This window comes from Pediculus humanus, genomic scaffold (genome assembly GCF_000006295.1).
Source record: "Pediculus humanus corporis 1103172108316 genomic scaffold, whole genome shotgun sequence".
Taxonomy (NCBI): Eukaryota; Metazoa; Arthropoda; class Insecta; order Psocodea; family Pediculidae; genus Pediculus; species Pediculus humanus.
Genome location: NW_002987885.1, coordinates 39,018 through 59,884, shown reverse-complemented (window position 1 = coordinate 59,884; position 20,867 = coordinate 39,018). Strand labels below are relative to the sequence as shown.

At 27.0% G+C, this 20,867-nt stretch overlaps 1 protein-coding gene across 1 annotated transcript; it reads left to right on the top strand.

Moving 5' to 3' along the window:
- Positions 1-19,525: 19,525 nt before the first annotated feature.
- Phum_PHUM598020 (uncharacterized protein) lies at positions 19,526-20,802 on the top strand (the record flags this gene model as incomplete). Its single annotated transcript, XM_002432659.1, has 3 exons — positions 19,526-19,547; positions 19,856-20,034; positions 20,743-20,802. The coding sequence occupies 3 exons, from the start codon at positions 19,526-19,528 to the stop codon at positions 20,800-20,802; spliced, it is 261 nt and encodes an 86-aa protein (XP_002432704.1).
- Between the last annotated feature and the right edge of the window lie 65 nt (positions 20,803-20,867).

Here is a 20,867-nt window from a genome sequence, read left to right as displayed (position 1 = left end):
AACGTGTCATTAATTAATTTTAATTTCGTTTGTTTATAGTCTTATTTTTTTTTTTTTAAATTATTCGCATTAAAATTTATTAACATTTTGCAACACTCACGCACGCACGCACACTACACGCAACAAACAACAATTTATTTGTTTATAAAATATTTCCATAGAGTAATTAATCACCCGAAAGAAAAAAAAAATTTTTTTTTCCTTCTTATTCTTCTGCCACGATTATTTTTTTTTATTTAAAGAAGAGAAGAAAAAAATCGACCAGATGGTTGATGCTGCTTGCAATATTAATTTTTCATATTAATTCGTTACGGTTAAATTATTTTCTCTGATCCGTGTGTCTCACTTTTAAAGTCATCGTCATCTCTCTCACTCTAATCTCTTCTTTATCCCCTTCTCTCTCTCTCATTCTATCCCTTTTTACCAAATGGCAAATAATAATTGAACGAATAAACGTAATTGTGACGTTTTTTTTTTTTTTTTATTTATAATACTTTGCATTTTAATTTTTAAATGATCCAAAAAAAAAGAAAAAATTGCCACGATAAATTTTTTAGTATATAATATTAAATCGAGAAACGGTTAAATTTACAATCATTGCCAACATAACAAAAAAAAATAATAAAAATAAAAATAAAAATGGTTGACGATCAAAAAAAATAGTAAACAATTATCGTTAACGGTTTAAGAAAAAAAAAAAAATTATTTATATATTTATTTTTTAAAGGTTTTCAAACAATCGATTTCCGGTTTTTGTCCGTTAAATATTTTTCTTTCCTTTCTTTCTTTTTTCACTCTTTGCCCCCCCCCTCTTTACACCCCCCGAAACGTTTTAATGAGGGTGAAAAATAAGCAAACGTCAATCGTCGTTATCGCTTTTGCCACCACCACCACCACCATCACCATTACCATCGTCACCATCGTCATTTTCGATCGCTTTTTATTATTATTATTATTATTATTATTAACATTATATTCAAAAAGGATATACACAAAACAGTTATGCCAACCGTGACGAGTTATCACCATCGTTAACGACGACGACGACTATTTCTCCTTTTTAACATAGTCCAACTACTTTGAAATCAATGTCCGCCATTAAATTTTACGATTTGATTTTTTTTTCTCTCACTCTCTCTCTTTTTCTTTTCTTCTCTTTTCTCCTTCCCCTTCCCCCTCTTTTTATCCAACAACAACAACAACAACAAAAAAATTTTTTTTTTTTTTTGTAAATTTCCACGTATGCACAAACCTACACCACGATGGGAGACCTTTTTCATACTATAAAAAAAAATTTTAAATCGCTATAAAAACTCAAAACAATAATATTAGTTTTAAAGAAGCAGAAGAAGAATGATGATGATGATGATGATGATGATGATGATAATAATAATAATAATAATAATAGTAATATCATTTGAAAAATAAAAAAGAAAGGAAATTTTGAATTTTACATTTGAACGATTTTTTTTTTTTCTCTCCATTTTCATTTTATTACTTTTATTTATGGATTTTTTCTACTGTGGACATCATTTTTATTTATTTTAAACATTTTTATTATTATAAAATAAAAAAAAAAAAGAAAATAATATGGAGGGTAAAAGAAAAAGAAGAAGAAGATGAAAAAAAAAGGGATGATTTTTATATTCTTCCTCGACTACTATTGCCTAAAACTCAAAGATTTAATATAATATTTGCCATTTTTATTGTATAAAAAAAAAAAAATAAATGAAAACTTATGGATTTATAAACATAAGGAATATGACGATGATGACGACGACGACGACGACGACAATGGTGATGGTGGCGGCGGTGGCGGTGACGATGATGATGGTGATGACGATGAAATGATATAAATATAAATAAAACGTTCAGTTTTATTTCTACGAAAAAAAAAATTTTCTCCAGTTTTGATTATTATCCAAAAAAAAAAAACTATTATTATTATCATTATCATTATTATCATTATTATTCAAACCTCCTGTTGCGATGCATTAACAATATTCTTTTGATGTAAAAAAAAAAAAAAAATTTTTTTTTAGACATTCGATAACGTTGATTTTTTTTTTTTTATATATTCGCTCGATAAGAAAATTTATTATCAAACGATTCCGTTTTATTATTATCATTATTATTATTATTATTATTATTATTATTATTATTATTATTATTATTATTATTATTATTATTATTATTATTATTATTATTATTATTAACGTGTTGTTAAAGCAAATGGAAAAAAATAAAAAATAAAAAAAAACTCTTTGAAATAATGATGATGATGATGATACGTAACATTTTGTTTTTTTTTTGTTTTGTTTCGGTTTTATTTATACTAAAGGGTTTTTTACGCGCGTAGTAATAATAATAATAATTATTATTTTTATTCGAATCCAACAACTTTTTTTCCCTCCTTTTTTTTGTAGGGAAAAAAAAAATTAAAATTTTTACTTAGCCGGAAAATGCTAATAAAATTTTGTGAAAATGTCAAAAAACTTTTAGCGAACGGATAAAATAGTAAAAACAAATTTTCTTTTTCTTTTTTAGGTCCTATAATTAGAGTGAAACATTAAATTCTAACACACACACATACACATATACACGCGTGCGTTCGGAGACATACAAAAACGACAAAACATAACAATCGTAAGAGAGAGAGAGAGAGAGGGGGGGAAGAGGAAGAGGTAAAAAAAGTCATTTTGAAAAAACAAATTATTATTATTATTATTTCTATTATAGAAGAATGAAAATAAAAGGGGGATGAACGAAGAGGAGGGTAAGTGAAAGAGGGCTAAAGGGGGAGAAGGGGGAGGAAAAGGAAAAAGTAAAGCTGAGTGAAAAAAAAAAAAAACATAAACGACTAGAACATTAAACCGTCCGTGGAATGTACGAGGCGAACGCTATAAATTTCCAAAGAGTAAATTCATTTCCGCTATAAAAATTTACTATGATTATACCGAAAAACCATATTGAGTGACTGACGTGGTCAAATATTTTCTTTCACTCTCACTCTTTCTCTCTTCTTCATCCCCCTTTCTCTCCGTTTGGAAAAAAAAACCAAAAAAACAAAATAAAATGAAATATCCAAAAAAGATTTCGAGAAAGAGAGAGAGATAGAAAAGCTTTTATCTCATGTAAAAAAAAAGGGATTTGATATTGAGAAATAGAAAAAATTATTCGGAGCAAAAATTTTTTTTGGTAGCAAAAAAAAAAAAAAATTGTTCTTAGCAAAAATTATAACAACGATAAAAAAGAAAGAAGATTTCACATCGGGATAAATCAATTTTAAACGTGACCGACATTTTTATTTTTTTTTAACCTTAACTAAAACCTTTTTTTTACTGTTAACAGTTTGAAAAGGTTCGAACCTTAAATTATAACGGAAATAAAATAATTATAAACGATGACGATGATAACAATGATAACAATGATAACAACAATCAGAATCCTTAAAAAAAAAGAATTTTCGTGTGTGTTCCGTGCCTTCCGAAGGGGAGGGGAAAAGGACCGGGGGACGTAAGGTTAAAAAACAATATATATAAGTAGGAAGAATAAAAAAAATTCCCCACCCCCCAAAAAAAATTCCCTACCCCCCAAAAAAAATTCCCTACCCCCCCAAAAAAAATTCCCTACCCCCCAAAAAAAATTCTCCACCTCCCAAAAAAAAAATTCCCCACCCCCAAAAAAAAATTCTCCACCTCCCAAAAAAAAATTCTCCACCCCCAAAAAAAAAATTCCCCACCCCCCAAAAAAAAAAATTCCCACAGGATGAACGGGTAAAGGATAAAAAAAAAAAAAAAAAAAAAAAACATTTTCGATCCGTAAAATTTCGTGTCGAATTAAAAACAAACGCGAAGGAAACTAATACGATTTCATTGACGTCACATCCTTCTTTGCCGATTATGTCATTTTCGCGCCATTTTTTAAAATTTCCGTTTTACTACTTTCTTTAAACTAATTCACCCGAATTCTCTCTCTCTCTCTCTCTCTCACACACACTATGTTTTCCTTAAACCGTTTATTAATGAATTCAGCAGTTCCATTTCGTTCGCAAACTCAATAATAATAATAATAATAATAATAATAATAATAATAATAATAATAATAATAATAATAAAAATAACGATGATAATAAATAATAATGATAATAAAATTTTATTAATCGTGGAAAATGAATCATTGAATAAAATAAAAATTGACCGACTTATTTACTGACAAACGATTTCATCATTTATTATTATTACTATTATTTTTATTATTTAATATGTCCACGTGTTTTTAATAAATTAATTAATTTTAAATCCCGATAATGATTATCATCATCATCATCATCATTGTGATCGTCGACGTCGTTATTAATATTATTATTATTTTTTTTAATGCACGCTATAAAATTTTATTGAATGATTTTTTTTTTTAGCAAAACTTCCCACATAAAAAATTTAATTTCAATTTAAAAAAAGTTTTAAAAAAAAAAAAAAATTTTTTTTATTTATTTTCTCCGGGCTTTGTTACATCACAATAAACAAAAATTGTTTCTTCTTCTTCCACTTTTTTTTGTGTTCCCTCCACGTTATTAATTAATTTGCAATTTATTAATTAAAAAAAAAAAAGTTTTATAGAACTGTATATTCTTATAAATTAATTTATCCCGCATTTATTTCATTTAATAGGAATAAAATTTTATTTAAAATTTTTTTTTTTTTAAATTTCCCGCGTAATAATAATAATAATAATAATAAATAAAATTATAAATCGATTAATTCAAATATATCGAACTAATCGTAAATTTTAATAATTCTAAAAAAAAATTTTGTTTTTATAAAATTTTGAATAGAGAAAAACCGGAACGAACAAATTTCAAAAATGCCGATGTTTGTTTGTTATTTAGCACACACAATTTTAAATTAAAAACAACAACTACAAACGAATAAAAACAACCAAACAAACAATGCGAATTTTTTAATTTTATTAAAAAAAACATATATAACCGAGTTATTAGTAATTGTCGTTATTGTTTGTTGTTGTTGTTGTTAAGCGTAGTCACGCGACACTTAATATTCCATAAGAGCAACACATGTAGTCACTTTTTTTTTTTTTTGAGTCATCGTAATTGCCCTTTTATTCTTTCTTTTATACTCTCTCTCTCTCTCTCTTACAGTGAAAAAAAAAACAATATTCTTTGTCGTTTTAAATATTTATAAAAAAATTTAATAATTATTAATTATTATTATTCATTTTAACATAAAAAAATTTATTATTATTATTATTATTACTATTATTATTATTATTATTATTATTAATACGAAGGGGGTTGTTATTGTTGAGTTGATATTGCAGATTCACCCATTTTATACGAAATTCGTTCACGATATATAATAAAAGGAACCAATTAAGGGGTTAATAACCGGGATAGATAATAAAAATGATATCAGCACGCAAATATCTTACATGGATGAATGTCACGGACAAACAATCATCAATTTTTTTTTTTTTTTTGCGTGACGTTTCCGTGTAACCTATCCGTGTTTTGAAGATGGACAACAATTTTTTATTTTTAGTGATGACCGATCAAAGGGTCGAAGAGTCACCCCTAGTTTTTTTTGTTAATTTTATCACCTTAAAAAACAAATATTTATTTGTCGATTTCGTGTCGTCACGCGGATCCAACGAAACTAATTATTATTAACAAAAAAAAAAAAAATGAAAAATAAATTTTTAATTATTTGTTATTAAATCGTTTGTTGTAATTGATTAAAAAAAGACAACCACGAAACGATCGCGTAATTATTATTATCACGCGCGTTTCCACCGCGCATAAAAAAAAAAACAAAAAAAAATTAATTTAGTTTAATTGTAGAGGAGTTTTGCTATCAATAAAACACGTATTTGTTGTTGTTGTCGTTCTTTCTTCCCGTTATCATTATCATTTTTTTACTAAAAATAAAAAAAAATTGTCGTCGTCGTCGTCGTCTGCTTTTAAAAACAAAACAAAACGAAAAAAAAAAATGATTTATTGTATGCGTTTCAATTACGACAACAAGAACCAAAAAGAAACCGAATCGAGTTTTTTTTTTTCTTTTTGTAGAAAACATTCAATTTCGTAGAAAAGACAAAAGTCGCCGATTCAAAAAAAAAAATTTAATTATATACAGACAACAACAACAACAAATGAAGAGAAAAAAAAGAAAAGAAAAACTGAATTTTCAATACCAAAAAAAAAAAATGAAAACCGCCCGTTAATTTCACGTACGAAATTAAATTTGTTAAAAAAAAAATTAAAAAGACACGTTCGAACGTTGATTTGTAACGAATCGATTTGACTTCTTTTTTTTAAAATAATCCCCCCACTTGTTGATGATTCACATATTGATCTCAATGAATTTTTTTAGGTTTGCCATTTTTTTTAAAAAATTGATTCAGGTACGAGATTTATTACGTAATAAAATAATAATAATAATTTCCGAAAAGAAAGATGTCTAAAAAATATATTCATTCGAATTTTTTTTTTTTTTTTGTGAAAAATATTTTATTGTCGGCGTCATAGAGTTTAGTTAAGAGAAAAAAACGTAAAAAAATAATTTACAACTGACGTGAGAAAACATTTTAAACGTGGATATAGAAAGTGAGTGAATTGCGTGAGAGAGAAAGAGAGAGAGAAAATAAAGAAAATTGAACCGCCCCCCCCCCTTTCTTTCTCTCTCTCTCTCAATAATTTCCCTTTCGTTTTATACATTTTCCAAAACAATTTCATGTGCGGATGAACTTGAATTTGATTAGTACAACTGACAAATTTTAAAAAAGGGGATCCGATCTCTTCCCACCTCCCCCTCTCCTCTCCTCTCCTCCCTTTCCTCTTCGTAACCCCTTCGATTTGTGCCCCGTGGCAAAATTTTATTTAAAACCGAGTTTAAGGTACGTTTAAATTTTAAATTCGGTGATGCGAATGACCTTTGAACTAAAACAACGAACCACCCTCAGGATCCCCTTTTTTTTTTTTACATAATCTATCCGTGGGATGAAAGTCATACGAATCTCGTACAGGGAGGAAGTGAAAGAAGGTGGTTCAAAAAGGGGAAGGAAGAGAGGGAGGGAGGGAAGGAGGAGTCGTTCGAAACGTCGTCGTACGACAACAAAAAACAAACAAACAAACAAACAAAGTCGATGAGAAAATTTTTTTTTTTTTTTGTATTAGTGACACGAAAAAAAAAAAAAGTTTGACGTGATAAAAAATTAAAGACACGATTTTTAATTTATTATTCATTACGGAAAAAAAAAAATTTTTTTCTTACGGTTTGTTTTTTTTTTGACATACCCGCACATAAAATTCGTAATTTATTTATTCCTTTGAAAAAAAAGGAAAACTTTTTTTTTCCCAAAGGAAAAAATATATATACATATATGACGTCACAATTTCACGTCAAGTCGATTTATTCATCAACTTTAATGATTAAAATTCATTTTTTTATTAAAAAAAAAAAAACCATATAAAATATTTTTGCAAAAATAGCGCTATAAAAAAAAATTTTCCTTTTTTTTTTTCACAATTGGTCAACCTGCGTGAATGGAATATGATAGAGTGATCTTTTATCATCATTGTTATCCAATCCTACACTTTGATGATGATGATAATGATGATGACCACCAGGGTCAATATAGCGCACAAAATAGTCGTATTAAATTTTTTTTTATTATTTACTCGTTTTTAATATTCCCATTAAAACATATTGCGATCAATCATAATTTATTTATAGTTCGAGCTATAAAATTCGTTTGTCTTTTGCGATTGTTACTCGTTAATAATAATAATAATAATAATAATAATAATAAAAATTATTACAAGGTTGTTGTGGCATTTATGTTTGTTTCCTTCCCCTTATTCTCTCTCTTTCGCTCTCTCTCTATATATATATATTTATTAATTTATAAGTTTCTTACGAATCGTTCAAGGTCGATCGATTTCCGTGCGTGATAATAATGATGATGATAATAATAATAATAATAAGTACCGACTTATCGTAAAAAAAAAATCGAGTAGAAACCTGAATGCGAACGTTTGGAAACTTTGGAAAAACATATGGAAAAATCGTCGTGATTAAAAATTAAATTTAATAATAATAATAATAGTAATAATTCTCAATATTATTATTATTATTATCATCGATTAGGAATCTAAGAGAAGAACAAAGAGTGTTTTTAGACACACGCACACGCACGATTCCAGCAAGAAATTTTTTTTTGGAAAGTTCCATTGAAAATATAATTCCTTATACCGCGTGCTAGGTAATTGAAATGATAATTTTCTAGAAATTTCCATTCAATAGGGGGGAAGAGAGTAGTTGAGGGGGACGGGGGGAGGTAGAAAAAGGAAGACAGCATGTGGAATTGTTTTATATATTCGATAAATGAAAGAAGGTTTCTCTCTCTTTCTCTCTCTCTTAATAAATCCGAGTACTTAGTAAAATTGTTGCCCGAAGGTTGAAGGAGACCCTTGGGAACCGGAAGAGAACAAAAGCTTCTTCAGATTTTCAACTAAAACAAAGATCAGGATAATAATAATAATAATAATAATAATAATTTTAGTATTTTGGAGAGAGAAAAAAAAACAATTTCGGATTATTATTTTAAATTTTATTCATTTTACTATATATATGTATAGTGGTTAAGTGTTTATTTTACTACCAAGACTATTTAATCATGATAATTATTATTATTATTATTATTATCATTATTAATTTTTAGAATTAATAAGAAACGTGAATGTGAAATGTAGAAGGTTGTTAATCAACAAAATACCTGGAAAACCCGAACATTATTGTACATCCGATCGAAACAATAGAACAAAACTCTAAAAAGAAATTTTTTCCTTTTCGATAATTAATTGTTTTATTATTATTAATAATAATAATAATAATAATAATAATAATAATAATAAAACGTATTATGGCGTAACGGTAGAGTAAAGTTAAACACACCCCTTTTCTTAAAAAAAAAAAAAATTAACAAACAAACAAACCCCATCGATTAACCCGATCAGTGCCGTATTAAATTTTTTTAAAAAAGAAATTTCGTCGTGGGAACTTATTAATTAATTAATAATAATAATAAATCTCGTAACCTTTTTTTTTTTTTTATTAAAATTAAAAATTATTTTATTATAACCGTGAAAATAAATTACGGCGAACGTTACGTAATAATAATAATAATAATTAAGAGACGTTCAAAGTCTGGAAAACAAAAAAAAAAAGAAATTTGTGAAGAACGAAAACAAGAAGAGTCAATTAGTTGATTGGTTTTCTTTTTTTCTTTTTTTTTTAAATTTAGGTCAAAAATAATTAAAATAAAAAATAATGGAAAAGTTTTTTTCTGGTGCCACTGCAAACAAACAAAGTCAAAAAAAAAAAAAAAAAACAATTGGATTTTATTTTTAAGGTGCGAACCGCGTTTGTTTTTCGTTAACTTTTTTTTTTTTTTTTATTTAATTTTGTTAACGTGTGACAATAGGAGGGGAAGGGGAAGAGAGTAGAGCGGGAAGAAGAGAAAGAGGAGGGGGATGAAAAATTTTAAGGGTTGAAAACAATTAAATCCGAAATAGAAAAAGAAAAAACCCTTTTTCTCTCTTTCTCTGTCTTTTTTTTTATATACATTTTATTTTTCCCTTTTTTTTCACGTTTGAATTTCTTTTTTTCTTTTTTTTTGTTAAATAAAATAAATTGCTAGTCATAGAGTAAATAAAAATAAAAAATTTTTCTTTTTTTTTTTTTCTTATTCTGTTACCGTTGAATTCTTTTTTTTAATTTATTTTGGTTTTCTCGAAAATGGTTTCGGACAAACAGTTTAGGCAGCAAGCAGGAACCGGAAAAGTTTAATTATGTTTTAAGGGTTGTTGCAATTTCTTCTTTTCCCTATTTTTTTTTCCATCCCTTTTTCCTCTTCCTTTTTCTCTCCCCCTCTCTCTCTCCATCTTTTTACGCAACAAGACGTTTAACTATTTTATGATATTGCCACTAAATCTAAAGAAATTAGACTTTTTCTTTTTTCTTTCTACACGCAACGGAATTTGGTCATTTAAATTTTTTTCTATACCATAAAGGAAAAGATAAATTAATTAAGGGGTGGTTTTTTTTTCTTTTTTATGTTACACGCGCACATCCATTCATCCCTCTTTTCACCTCGTGCCACCAACCCCTTATTAAACTCTACGTTTTCGTTTGGTTCACAAAAAAAAAAAAAAATTCTCCAGTTATTTTCAGTAGGAGCGAGAAAAAAAGTAAAATTTAAATTTAATTTTTTTTTTTTTCCGGGGGAGGTTTTAAAGGGGTCTTGGTGAAAATTCGGGGATGGAAGGAGGAGGAAAAGGAGGAGGAGGAGGAAAGGAAGAGGAGGAGGAAGGGTGAAAAAATAATCATCGAGATTGATTATATAATTCAAAACCTTTGATCGTTCACGTTTGTAATTTTTTTTACTTCCTCCCGTTGATTTTTTGCCCCACGTGAACTTTTATCAATTTATTATATTGTATTTCCCCCTCCCCGTTCCCCCCATTTCCCCCTCCTCCCCCCGATTTCCCAGTAAAAGCACAAAAAATTGTGATTTTTATAAAAAAAACAAAAAAAGGTTATAAAGATTCCTTAAACGATTTGGCGTAAAATTAATATTTAACGCGCGTAACCTTTTTTTTAAAACTGAAAGAGAAAAAAAAAAATCGTTCCAGTTCGATTCACGCTCCAGTTGGTATAAAAATTATTAACGATAAATTAAAACAAAAAAAAAAAACTTATTTTAAATTTTTATGAAAATTTAAATCGTAAATTATTTAAATAAAAAAAAAAAAGAAAAAAAATGGCGTCGAACGCGTTAACCGGGTCGTTAGTATTCAAAACAAAAAAAAAAAAATTTTTTTTCGATTCGATTCGATCTACCTAAATATTTTTCCCCACACACACACACAAACGAAAAAAAAAACAACACGTTTTTCCAGATTTTTCTTTTATAATTGAAAAAAAAAAAATATGGCGGATACGTTTGAATGTTTTTTTTTTTTGTTTTGTTTTGACGTCATCATCATCATCATCTCCAGTTTACGGCTTTCCACGGCCTTCCACGGTTTGATTTTATACGTTTGGATTTCATTTCCGATCGTTGTGGAAAAACATAAATAAAAAAAAAAAACGCACGAATGAATTTTAAGGTGCGTTAAGGTTGGGGGAGGAACAGGGGGGGGGGAACGCACGCGTTTCCAATTAAATTTCAATCGTTTTTTAATTGCTATCATTTTTTTTTCTCTTTTAATTCTCAACGCAAACTTTTAATTTCTTTTTTTCAAACGTGATGTAGCAGAAAAAAAAAAAAAAACTACAATTGATTTATAACACTACAAACACGACAACAACAACAACAACAACAAAGGTAAACGTCACCACCACCACCACCTCAGATAATTAAGTCATTTTTTTTTTTTTAGTAATTAATAATAAATTAAACAAAAAAAAAACAATTAGTTTACCTTAACGCGAAAATTTTTTGTTTTTTTATCTATGACGTCATTATCATAATTTTTCTTTTAAAAAAAATGTTTTATTATGTTTCTCATTAAAGTTCTTAAGTTTATCTTTAAAAAAAAAAAAATTAAAAATAATTTTTAATGCGAAAAAAAAAAAAAAATGGCCGAAATGATCGTGGTAAAATTATTAAAATCGTGAACGAGGAGCGAGAGAACGCAAAAAACAAGTTTTTAATTTGAAAAATGAGGTCAAAATGGGGTCACCTGTTTCATCATCGTCATCGTTATCGTCATTATTATCATCATTATCACTTTCTTTGAAAAAAAAAAAAAAAAATTTTTAAATTGCATTCGTTCATTTTTCAACTTCTTTGTCACTTCCTACACTTTTTTTCTCTTTATTTTTCTTTTTTATTATTCAAACCTGACCCCGAGTGTACAAGTTTTGCCATTTTTCAAATTTTATACAATTCATTATTTATATTTTTTGTACGTCGTCGACGACTACGATGATGATGATGATAACGACAGAAAAAAACCTTCCTTCGTTAAAAAAAAAAAAGAGAATGAGAAAAAAAAAACAAAACAAACGAACAAACAAACAAACAAAAAAAAAAGGCCGTTAATTGTAAATCGATTAACACGTTCGTGGCAAAACCTTAAGAAACCTTTTTTTTTTTTTTTTTTTTTACGAATGTGTAAATAAATAAGTAGTAAAAAAAAAAAAGGTTTCTCACGTGTACACACAGAAAATATGATGAGGGATAAAACAAGTTGATTTAAATGAGTTAAATAATAATGATAATAAGTCGTCTGCAAAAGAAGAAGAAGTGAAAGAAAGAAAAAAAAGTGGAAGTAGAAATAGAGACGAATACGATCGATCTATCGATCTATCGATTAATGACATCAACTCCACCTTCTAGTAAAACAAAACCTGAAATTTAAGACGAAAAAAAAACGAACCTGACGATAATAATAATAATAATAATAATGATAAATTAAAAGTTTTTACGTTAAAAATTTAAAAAAAATTTTTATTCTTCGATCTTTTATAAATACGAAATTAAAAATCAGGGTACGATTTTATTTTCATTTTTTTTTTTAAGGTACTACTGCCCTTAGGTACGTATCCGCCTACCCACCTGTCCACCACCTACCTACTCACTCATCACCTACCTGGTTTTAAAGTTTAACCGGTTTTTTTTCCCTTAAATTTAATAATAATTTTAATCATTTTTATTAAAAAAAAAAAAAAAAAAAAAAAAATTTGCATGGATTTAATTAAAAACTTTTTATTTAACCTTTTTAAAAACCTTTTCCCTTCATTCAACAAAAAAAATTTCTTTAATCCATTTATTAATAATAATAATAATCGATACGGAGGGTTTGACACAAATCATCGCGATCGTGAAAAAAAAAAAAAAAAAAAAAATTTCACACGGCAAAAAAAAAAATTAAATAAAAAAATCATTATCATCATCACCGAAATTATTTAAATTATTTTAATCTATAATAAATTATGACGCATCGTTTTACACTAAAGAGAAGAAAAGACAAGAAAAAGTCATTTCGTACTCGGGAACTGGAAGAAAAACTCACGGTGTCGATCGAAATAATACAAAAGAAATTAAAAAAGAAAGAGATGGGAAGGAGGACGGGAGGGAGGGAGGGAGGGGAGAAAAGAATAAAGAAGAAACAAACAAACAGAGAGAGAGAAACAAACGGGGAAAAGAAAACAAAAAAAAAAATTTTTTTTTTTTTATCCCCATAATGAGGTTAAAATAGAATGACAACCATACCGAGATAAGAAGTCAAAAGGAAAATATAATATGTAAATAACCAATTACCACCTCGTTATGGTTGTGAATAAGATTAACAACAGCAAAAAAAATTTTTTTTTATCTACGATTAAAAAGTGATTGATTAGGTTAACGTAACCGTCTTGTTGTAAAAAAAAAAAAAAACAACCGTGAATCGATAGATCGATCGATCCATCGATCCCACATCGTTTGACAATGATACGACAACGAACGATGACTATGACGACGGTTGTTCTTGTTGTTGTTTCAGTCCCTTTAAACTTTTTCCTCTTCTTATTATTACCCCCAGGGATGTTGATGATGATGATATTTAGGGACCGCGAAAAAAAAAAAAAAAAACTTTTCACATCCCTCGGGATTTTATTTAAAAAAAAAAAAAAAAAAACTTTATGCAAATTTTTTGTATTTATTTCGTATCGTCATCTACTTTATCATGTTAATTACATATCGTCGTCACCGTCACCGTCGTCGTCGTCTGCTATGAAAAAAATATCCCGGATGATGAAAAAAAAAAACAGAACCTTTCTTTCGTTTTTATGTATCATCATCATCATCTATCGACTTCCGTTTCCGATTATTTTCTTTTTAAATGTTTCCCTTTTCTTTCTCTCTCTCTAAACTAAAGGAAGGAATCGAAGATTTATTATTAAATGTATTTCGTCGGTTTTTTTGTTATTATCCAATAGTACGTCATTTTTTGTTGTCGTTTGTTGTCGTTGTCGACGTCGCTGTCGTTTGTCGTGTCACAATCAAACAAATTATTTATAAATAAATCGGATGTGAAATGTGAAAAAAAAGAACCGCCTAAATGATATTTGTTTTTTAAAAAAATAAAATATTAACGAAGAAAAAAAAATTTTTTAAAAAAACTTTTCCAGTTTTTATTAACAATTTAATACTTTATCGAAAAGGGTGGAATTTTTATTTTTTTTCCAGAATTTTCTTTCGACGTTTCTATCTCTCTCTCTCTTTTTTTTTTTATTGTACGTTTATTAATATTTTAAAAGTGAATTTTTCTTATTTTCTTGTTTCCAAAAAAAGCTATCTTTCCTCTCCAGATAAGTTTAAAAATAAAATTTATACGGGAAATTGTTTGAGTTTATTCAAATTTATATATTTTCCATGATTTTCATTTTTTTTTTTTTTTAATAAAAATCTACATTATTATTTACCTGGAAAATTAATTTATGTATATATACATGTGCGTATTATTAAATTTTCCAGCTTCTTTAAAAAAAGCTCGTGATGATAATGATATTAATAAGTTATTAAAAATAAAAAACAATTTAATTAATGCTTCAAAAAAATAATTATTAATAATAAGAATATAGCAGACGAAAACGAATAATTAAAAAAAAAAAAAAATTCTCCAGGAATTAATTAAGTTGATAAACGTTGAAATAAAAATAAAATGATAATAATAATAATAATAATAATAATAATAATAATAATAATAATAATAATGATAATTAATAAAAAACAAAATGAATGGAATTGGGCATGCGTGAAAAAAAAGATGAAAATTGTTTTTCTTTTTTTTTTTTTTTGTTTTCATATTTCGTATTGGGCTTGGGCTTGTAGGGGGGGGGGTGTGCGCGGGGGGGTTTGCTTACACGGGTAATCAAGCCCTTTTTTTTTTTTTTAACTTGCTCCCTGCCCTGCTGAAACCAAAAATCCCCGTAAGGAAGTACGACGTAACCCAAAGAAAAAAAAATCTTTTGTCGCCATTTAAAAAAAAAAAAAAAAAAAAAAAAAACTAGTGACACGACAAAAACGTTTTACGTCACCGATTTGATCCCTTGTCTTGTTTTTTTTTTTTTTTTTTCACCACATCATCGATTATTTTTATTATTTAACGTTATTTGTTTTTTAAATATATAATTACAATAACAATACGAAATAAAAAAAAAAAATAAACGGAAGACAAAATAAAAACGTAATAGCGGGGAAGAAGTATAAGAAGTAGAAAAATAATAATAATAATAATAGTAAATAAATAAATAACTAAAATAACTAGTTTGAAAAGTAAAAAAAATGATAATAATAATAATAATAATAATATCAGGGGTTACGTTGCGTGATTTTTTTTTTTTTTTAATTCTTTTTCCACGTACGTCATTTATTATTTTCGTTTCATCGATAGAAAATGTCATTTTTTGTTTTATTCTATGTAATTTAAAAAAAATTATTTATAAGAATAAGTCAATAAGTCGATCGAATCTTCTAAACGAAAAATATCAAAAGAGAGAGAGAGGGAGGGAGGGGGAAGAAGAAGGTGGAAAAAATATGGAGGAAAAAGATGAGAATGAGTTTTTCCAACGTGTAATAATTTTTATCTTCTTTCACGATCGTTTTTTTTTTCTAATATTTTCGAAACAAACGTAAAAAAATTTTCCATCATGTGTATTACTTATCATTGTCTTCAATCATAATCACGATAATTCGTCTTAATGTTTGTTCGAGCTTTTTCAACACTTATAACATCAGGTTTCTACCGAATCCCCAATAGGAATAAATGCCTGAATATCAGTAATGCCAGGAATAGGATTAGTGAGATTCACAACCTTGTGAGCTGACTGTGCTCTATTACAATTATGAATCAGTTATCATATAACTTTTTTCTCAGAACTATTTCGATACTTAATTTTCCTACTATTTCCCTCTTTCATAATTTTCCATAATGCATTCCAAATTTAATATGTGTACAATATACATATACAGTTACAGTATACAAATTACAACACAGCATATAAATTACAATTTTGTACCTACAAACTTAAGTAATCTAAAGGCAGTAGAATTTTTCTAACCTTTAATGAAATTAAATGATAATTTTACACTAAACACATGACAAAATATGTTATAATGAAACAAAACTAACTTAAGAAAAGAGTTAAAGTAGTGTCCAATAAATAGATTCACACTTAAAGCAAGAGTACAGAGATTTTACATCCACCTGATACAATAAGTTAATTAAAAAAAAGTATTTTTATTAAGCCACCTCCATTTTTATTTGGTGTAACAGCTTAACTACTCATAATCAGCTCAAGAAAAGTCCAATTATTAAATAGAGTCCATTGTGTCTTTTCATAATTCCTTACATTCAAATCAACTAATATAAAGGTTACTAATGTTTCCTGATTCTGATACAGATTTAAAAGTAGCATTACACTATATGATAAACTATGTTGCATTAAAACAAACTAATTTAAGAAAAGAGTTAAAGTAGTGCCCAATCAATAGATTCACACTTAAAGCAAGAGTACAGAGATTTTACATCCACCTGATACACTGAACTAATTACAAGTACTTTCATTAAACTACCTTTATTATTTATATGCAGTGTGACAAAGATATTTAGCTCAACTACTTATAATCAGCTCAAGAGAAGTACAATTATTAAATAGAGTTCATTGTGTCTTTTCATAATTCTTTACACTTTAAAATCAATTAACATATAAGCTACTCATTTTTATTGATTTTGATACAGATTTACAGGGAGTATTACACTATTTCTATGGTAAACTATGTAGTAATGTGACAAACTAACTCAAGAAAAGGCTTAAAACAACCAACAATCAGTAAATTAACCCTTACAGATTAGAGTATAGAAATTTGCACACTGAGTTGAATATATCAAATCAATCATTATTAATAAATATTATTATTATTAAATTACTCCAATTCTTGTTTTTTATAATAAGATGAAAAAGATATTTAGTCAAACACCTTATAATGCTTTATAACCAAATAAATGTAAAATTTTTAAACTGTTTTTTGGGTATTCCCTCTATTACCTTGTTAGGTTAACGTTTTTGCAAGTGAAATACAAATATGAAAATGAAGACTTACCTTATATTAATCAGATGTACTAAACCATTTTCTAAGATTTTTTTTTATTCCCCACGCTTCCTTTTGTCACATGAAACCGTTGACTATTTGAAAAATTTAAACACAAAATAATATAATTATCACTTATATAAAATAAAAAACTAATTATATCACAATAAACTACACTAAATAACAAAACTTTTGATACATAACTTATAACTAAACTGTAAAATAAAACCATTAAAATTAATAAAAATAAGTTAACATGTTGTAAACGCGTGCCAACCGTAGCTCACCCGCGCCATCTTTTTTTTTCATTATTATTATTATTAGTCTATGACGCTACGGAAAAATCAAAATGGAAATCAATGAATTATTGAATCGTTTTTTTTTTTTTTTTTTTTTAATTGGGAGCAATTTAGAATATTGATAATGATAATGATAATAATTACGTTTTTTTTTTATTTAAAAAAAAAAAAATTTTTTCGAGGTGGAATTTCCTGGAGAAAAAAAAAGGAAAAAAATTGTGTCGACGAGAGAGTTTAAATTAATAATTAATTATTTCCATTGTTTTAATTAATTAAAAATAATTTTGTCAATTATCCCACGGGAAAATGAAAAAAAAAATTTTTTTTTAATCCTTCAGGATAAATCCCGGAATGAAGATAAAATTGTATCGTTTTACGGGATGAAAGTGAAAATGGGAAAAAAAACGTCGGACGAAGATGGAGAAAAAAAAAAAGAAAAAAAAAAAACTTTCGGATTCGTTTTTTTCTTTTTTCCTTTCTTCCTTCCATCCCTCCCTCTATCCCCACCCTCCCTTCTATCCTTTATTTCCTATCCAGGAGAGAAAAAAAAATATATATCCGACATTAAAAATTCCAAAGAAAATTTCCATTTGGAAAAAGTGAAAAAATTTTTTTTCCTTTTTTTTCTTTTTTTTTACGACAGAAACCGGCAGCAGGAGCAGCAGGTAAATTCATTCATTTAAAAAAAAAAAAATTTTTTTTCTCGTCCTTTGACAAATCAACCGGAAAATATCAAAGGAAAAAAACAAAAAAAAAAGGAAAAAAAGGAAAAACTTTTCTTCCTTTTTTTTTTTTAAATATGTTAAATATGATTTATTCGAAAATTTAAATTTTATTCTTTTTCAAAGGAAAAAAAATTACCTTTTTTTTATCTTTTCCTTTTTCTTTCCTTTGATTATCATTAATTAAATTTAAAATTTAAAAAAAAAGGCGGGAAAATACAATTTCTTTTTATTTATCATTTCGGTTAAATCAAATTTTATTAATTCAAGCATTTTTTTTATAGCGCCAAAAACAAAGAAAAAAAATCAATCAGCCAATCAAATCCCTTTTAAAAAAAATTAATAATAATAATAATAATAACGGTGACAACAATGATAATAATAATAAAAAATAACAACAACATCAATCAAAATTAATTGTTTTGATTACGATTAAATAAAAAAAAATAATAATAATAATATATTAATTCGCATACGAATAAGAGTAGCAAATTATAACAAAAGATTTTTTTTTTTTGTATCCTTAAGGGGTTTTTTTCTTTCGAAAGGATTCGATCGACAAAAAAAAAAAGGTTCGAAAAAAAAAAGGTTTTCTCAACCGCATTTAATACACGTCGTTAATTTGTTGTTGTTGTTTTTTATCATATTACGATTCATTTGTTCCCATATATATATACACACATAGATATTTTATTTGTTTTTTTTTTATTGATATTAATATAAGCAGATGTTTTTCGTGTGTTGTTACGTTTTACTCTCTCTTTCTATCTCTCTCTCTCTTTATTTTTTTTTATTAAATAAAAAATTTTTATAACGCGCTATAAAAAAAAAAAAAAAAAAAAAAAATTTAAGGAAAGAGGGAAGAAGAAACACCACCAAACGTTTAAATATTCATATATAAAGTTTATAAAAAAAAGTCAAATCAAATTTTTTTTTTTTTTTTAATTTCATTTTTTATGGCTAACCGTCGTTATTTATAAATATATTTTAAAACGTGTCATTAGATATTATTATTATTGATCGTTTTTATTATTATTATTGTTAATTTTTTTTTCTTTTTTTTATTATTATTTTTATTAATTTTTTTGTCGTTGTTATTGTTGTTAAGTGCCGGTTGGTTGTTAATAAATTTGAATTTTACGCGGGAAAAAAAAATTTTAATAACGTTTAAACAAACGTTTACTTATTTCCGGTTTTTTATACAAATAACGTTTTGACGATTTGGTGTAAATTTTTTGTTTTTATTTTTTAAATTACTGATAATGTTTTACGAAATCGATAATTGGAAAACAAGACAAAAGGAAAAGGAAAGGAAGGTTAGAAAACAATTAAGGTTGTAAAATGGAAATTGTCGGACAGGAAGGTAAGACAGGTAGGAAAAATATGGGAAGGCGGGTAACTTACTTGAAAGTTAAGCTAGATGGTGAGATGAGAAATAGGCGGAGAAGTAAGGAAGAAGGCAGACTGGGGTGTTGGCTGAGATTTGTACGGGGAAGTGAGGTAGAAGGTAGAGAAAAAGGTAGAGAGATATGGGAGGAGATAGGCTGGGAGGTTGACTGAATGTTAGACAGGAAGGTGAGGTTGAAGGTAGGCTGGGATTAAGGCAGAAAGGTAAGAGTGGAGGTAGACTAAGGTGTTGGCTGAGAGTTTTACGGGAGGTGAAATAAAAAGGTAGACAGGAAGGTGGGCTGGAAAGAAGGCAGAGAAAAAGGCAAAGAGGTAAGAGAAGAGATAGGCCGGAGAGCTGGGAAATAGGCAGAGAGGTAAGGGAAGAGGTAGATAGGGATGTTTGCTTAGAATTGTACAAGAAGTTAGTAAGAAAAACAGGCAAGGATGTAAGTAGGGATATGGTAACAAGTGTAAGAAGAAAAAAAAGGTCACCGCTCCCTAAAAAAAATAATAATCACGTTCCAAAAAAAAAGGGGGGCATGTATAATATAATAAAAAATTACCCGAAAATTAAAAAGTGATTCGAGAAAGAAAAAAAAAAAGATTTTCGAGGGTTAATAATGACACGGGTCAAATTGCCAGAAGAGATAAATACCACCTTTTACCCGAAACAAAAAAAAATTTATTAAAGTTATTAATTTAGTTTTTTTTTATTTAAAACTTTCGCGCCATTTTATTTATTATTATTATCATCCTACGGTTTAAATCGATTTTTAAGTACAACTTCTTTACCATTTTTTTTTTTTTTTAAATATTGTCGTACGATGTTAAAGTTAATAGTTTTTTAATTTCTTATTCGCCATCACGTTTTTCTCAAAAAGGATTTTTTTTTTTCAAATGAAGAGAAAGAGAAAGAGAGATAGAAAAAGAGAGAGAAAGAAAGAGAGAAAATTTTTTATTATTAAAAACCTTAAATAATTGTTAGATAATAATAAGTTTTTTTTTAAAAAAAAACCCGTTATATAAATTTTTTATTTAAAAAAAAAAAGGGTGAATATGAAAGATAATAAACGATACTACAAACATTTTTTAGTTGTTTGTAGTTAGTTTAGTTTTTAGTTTAGTTTTTTTGAATGAAAATTTAATTTATAATTTTTTATTCTTGTAAGAGTTGTTATTATAAAGTTATTGATGAAGTTAAATTTTATTTTGTCCGTTGTAATTTTTAACTACAATTTTTTTTTATAATTTAAATCACGTGAGAAAAAAGTAATAAATTTAATAACGGTAAGAT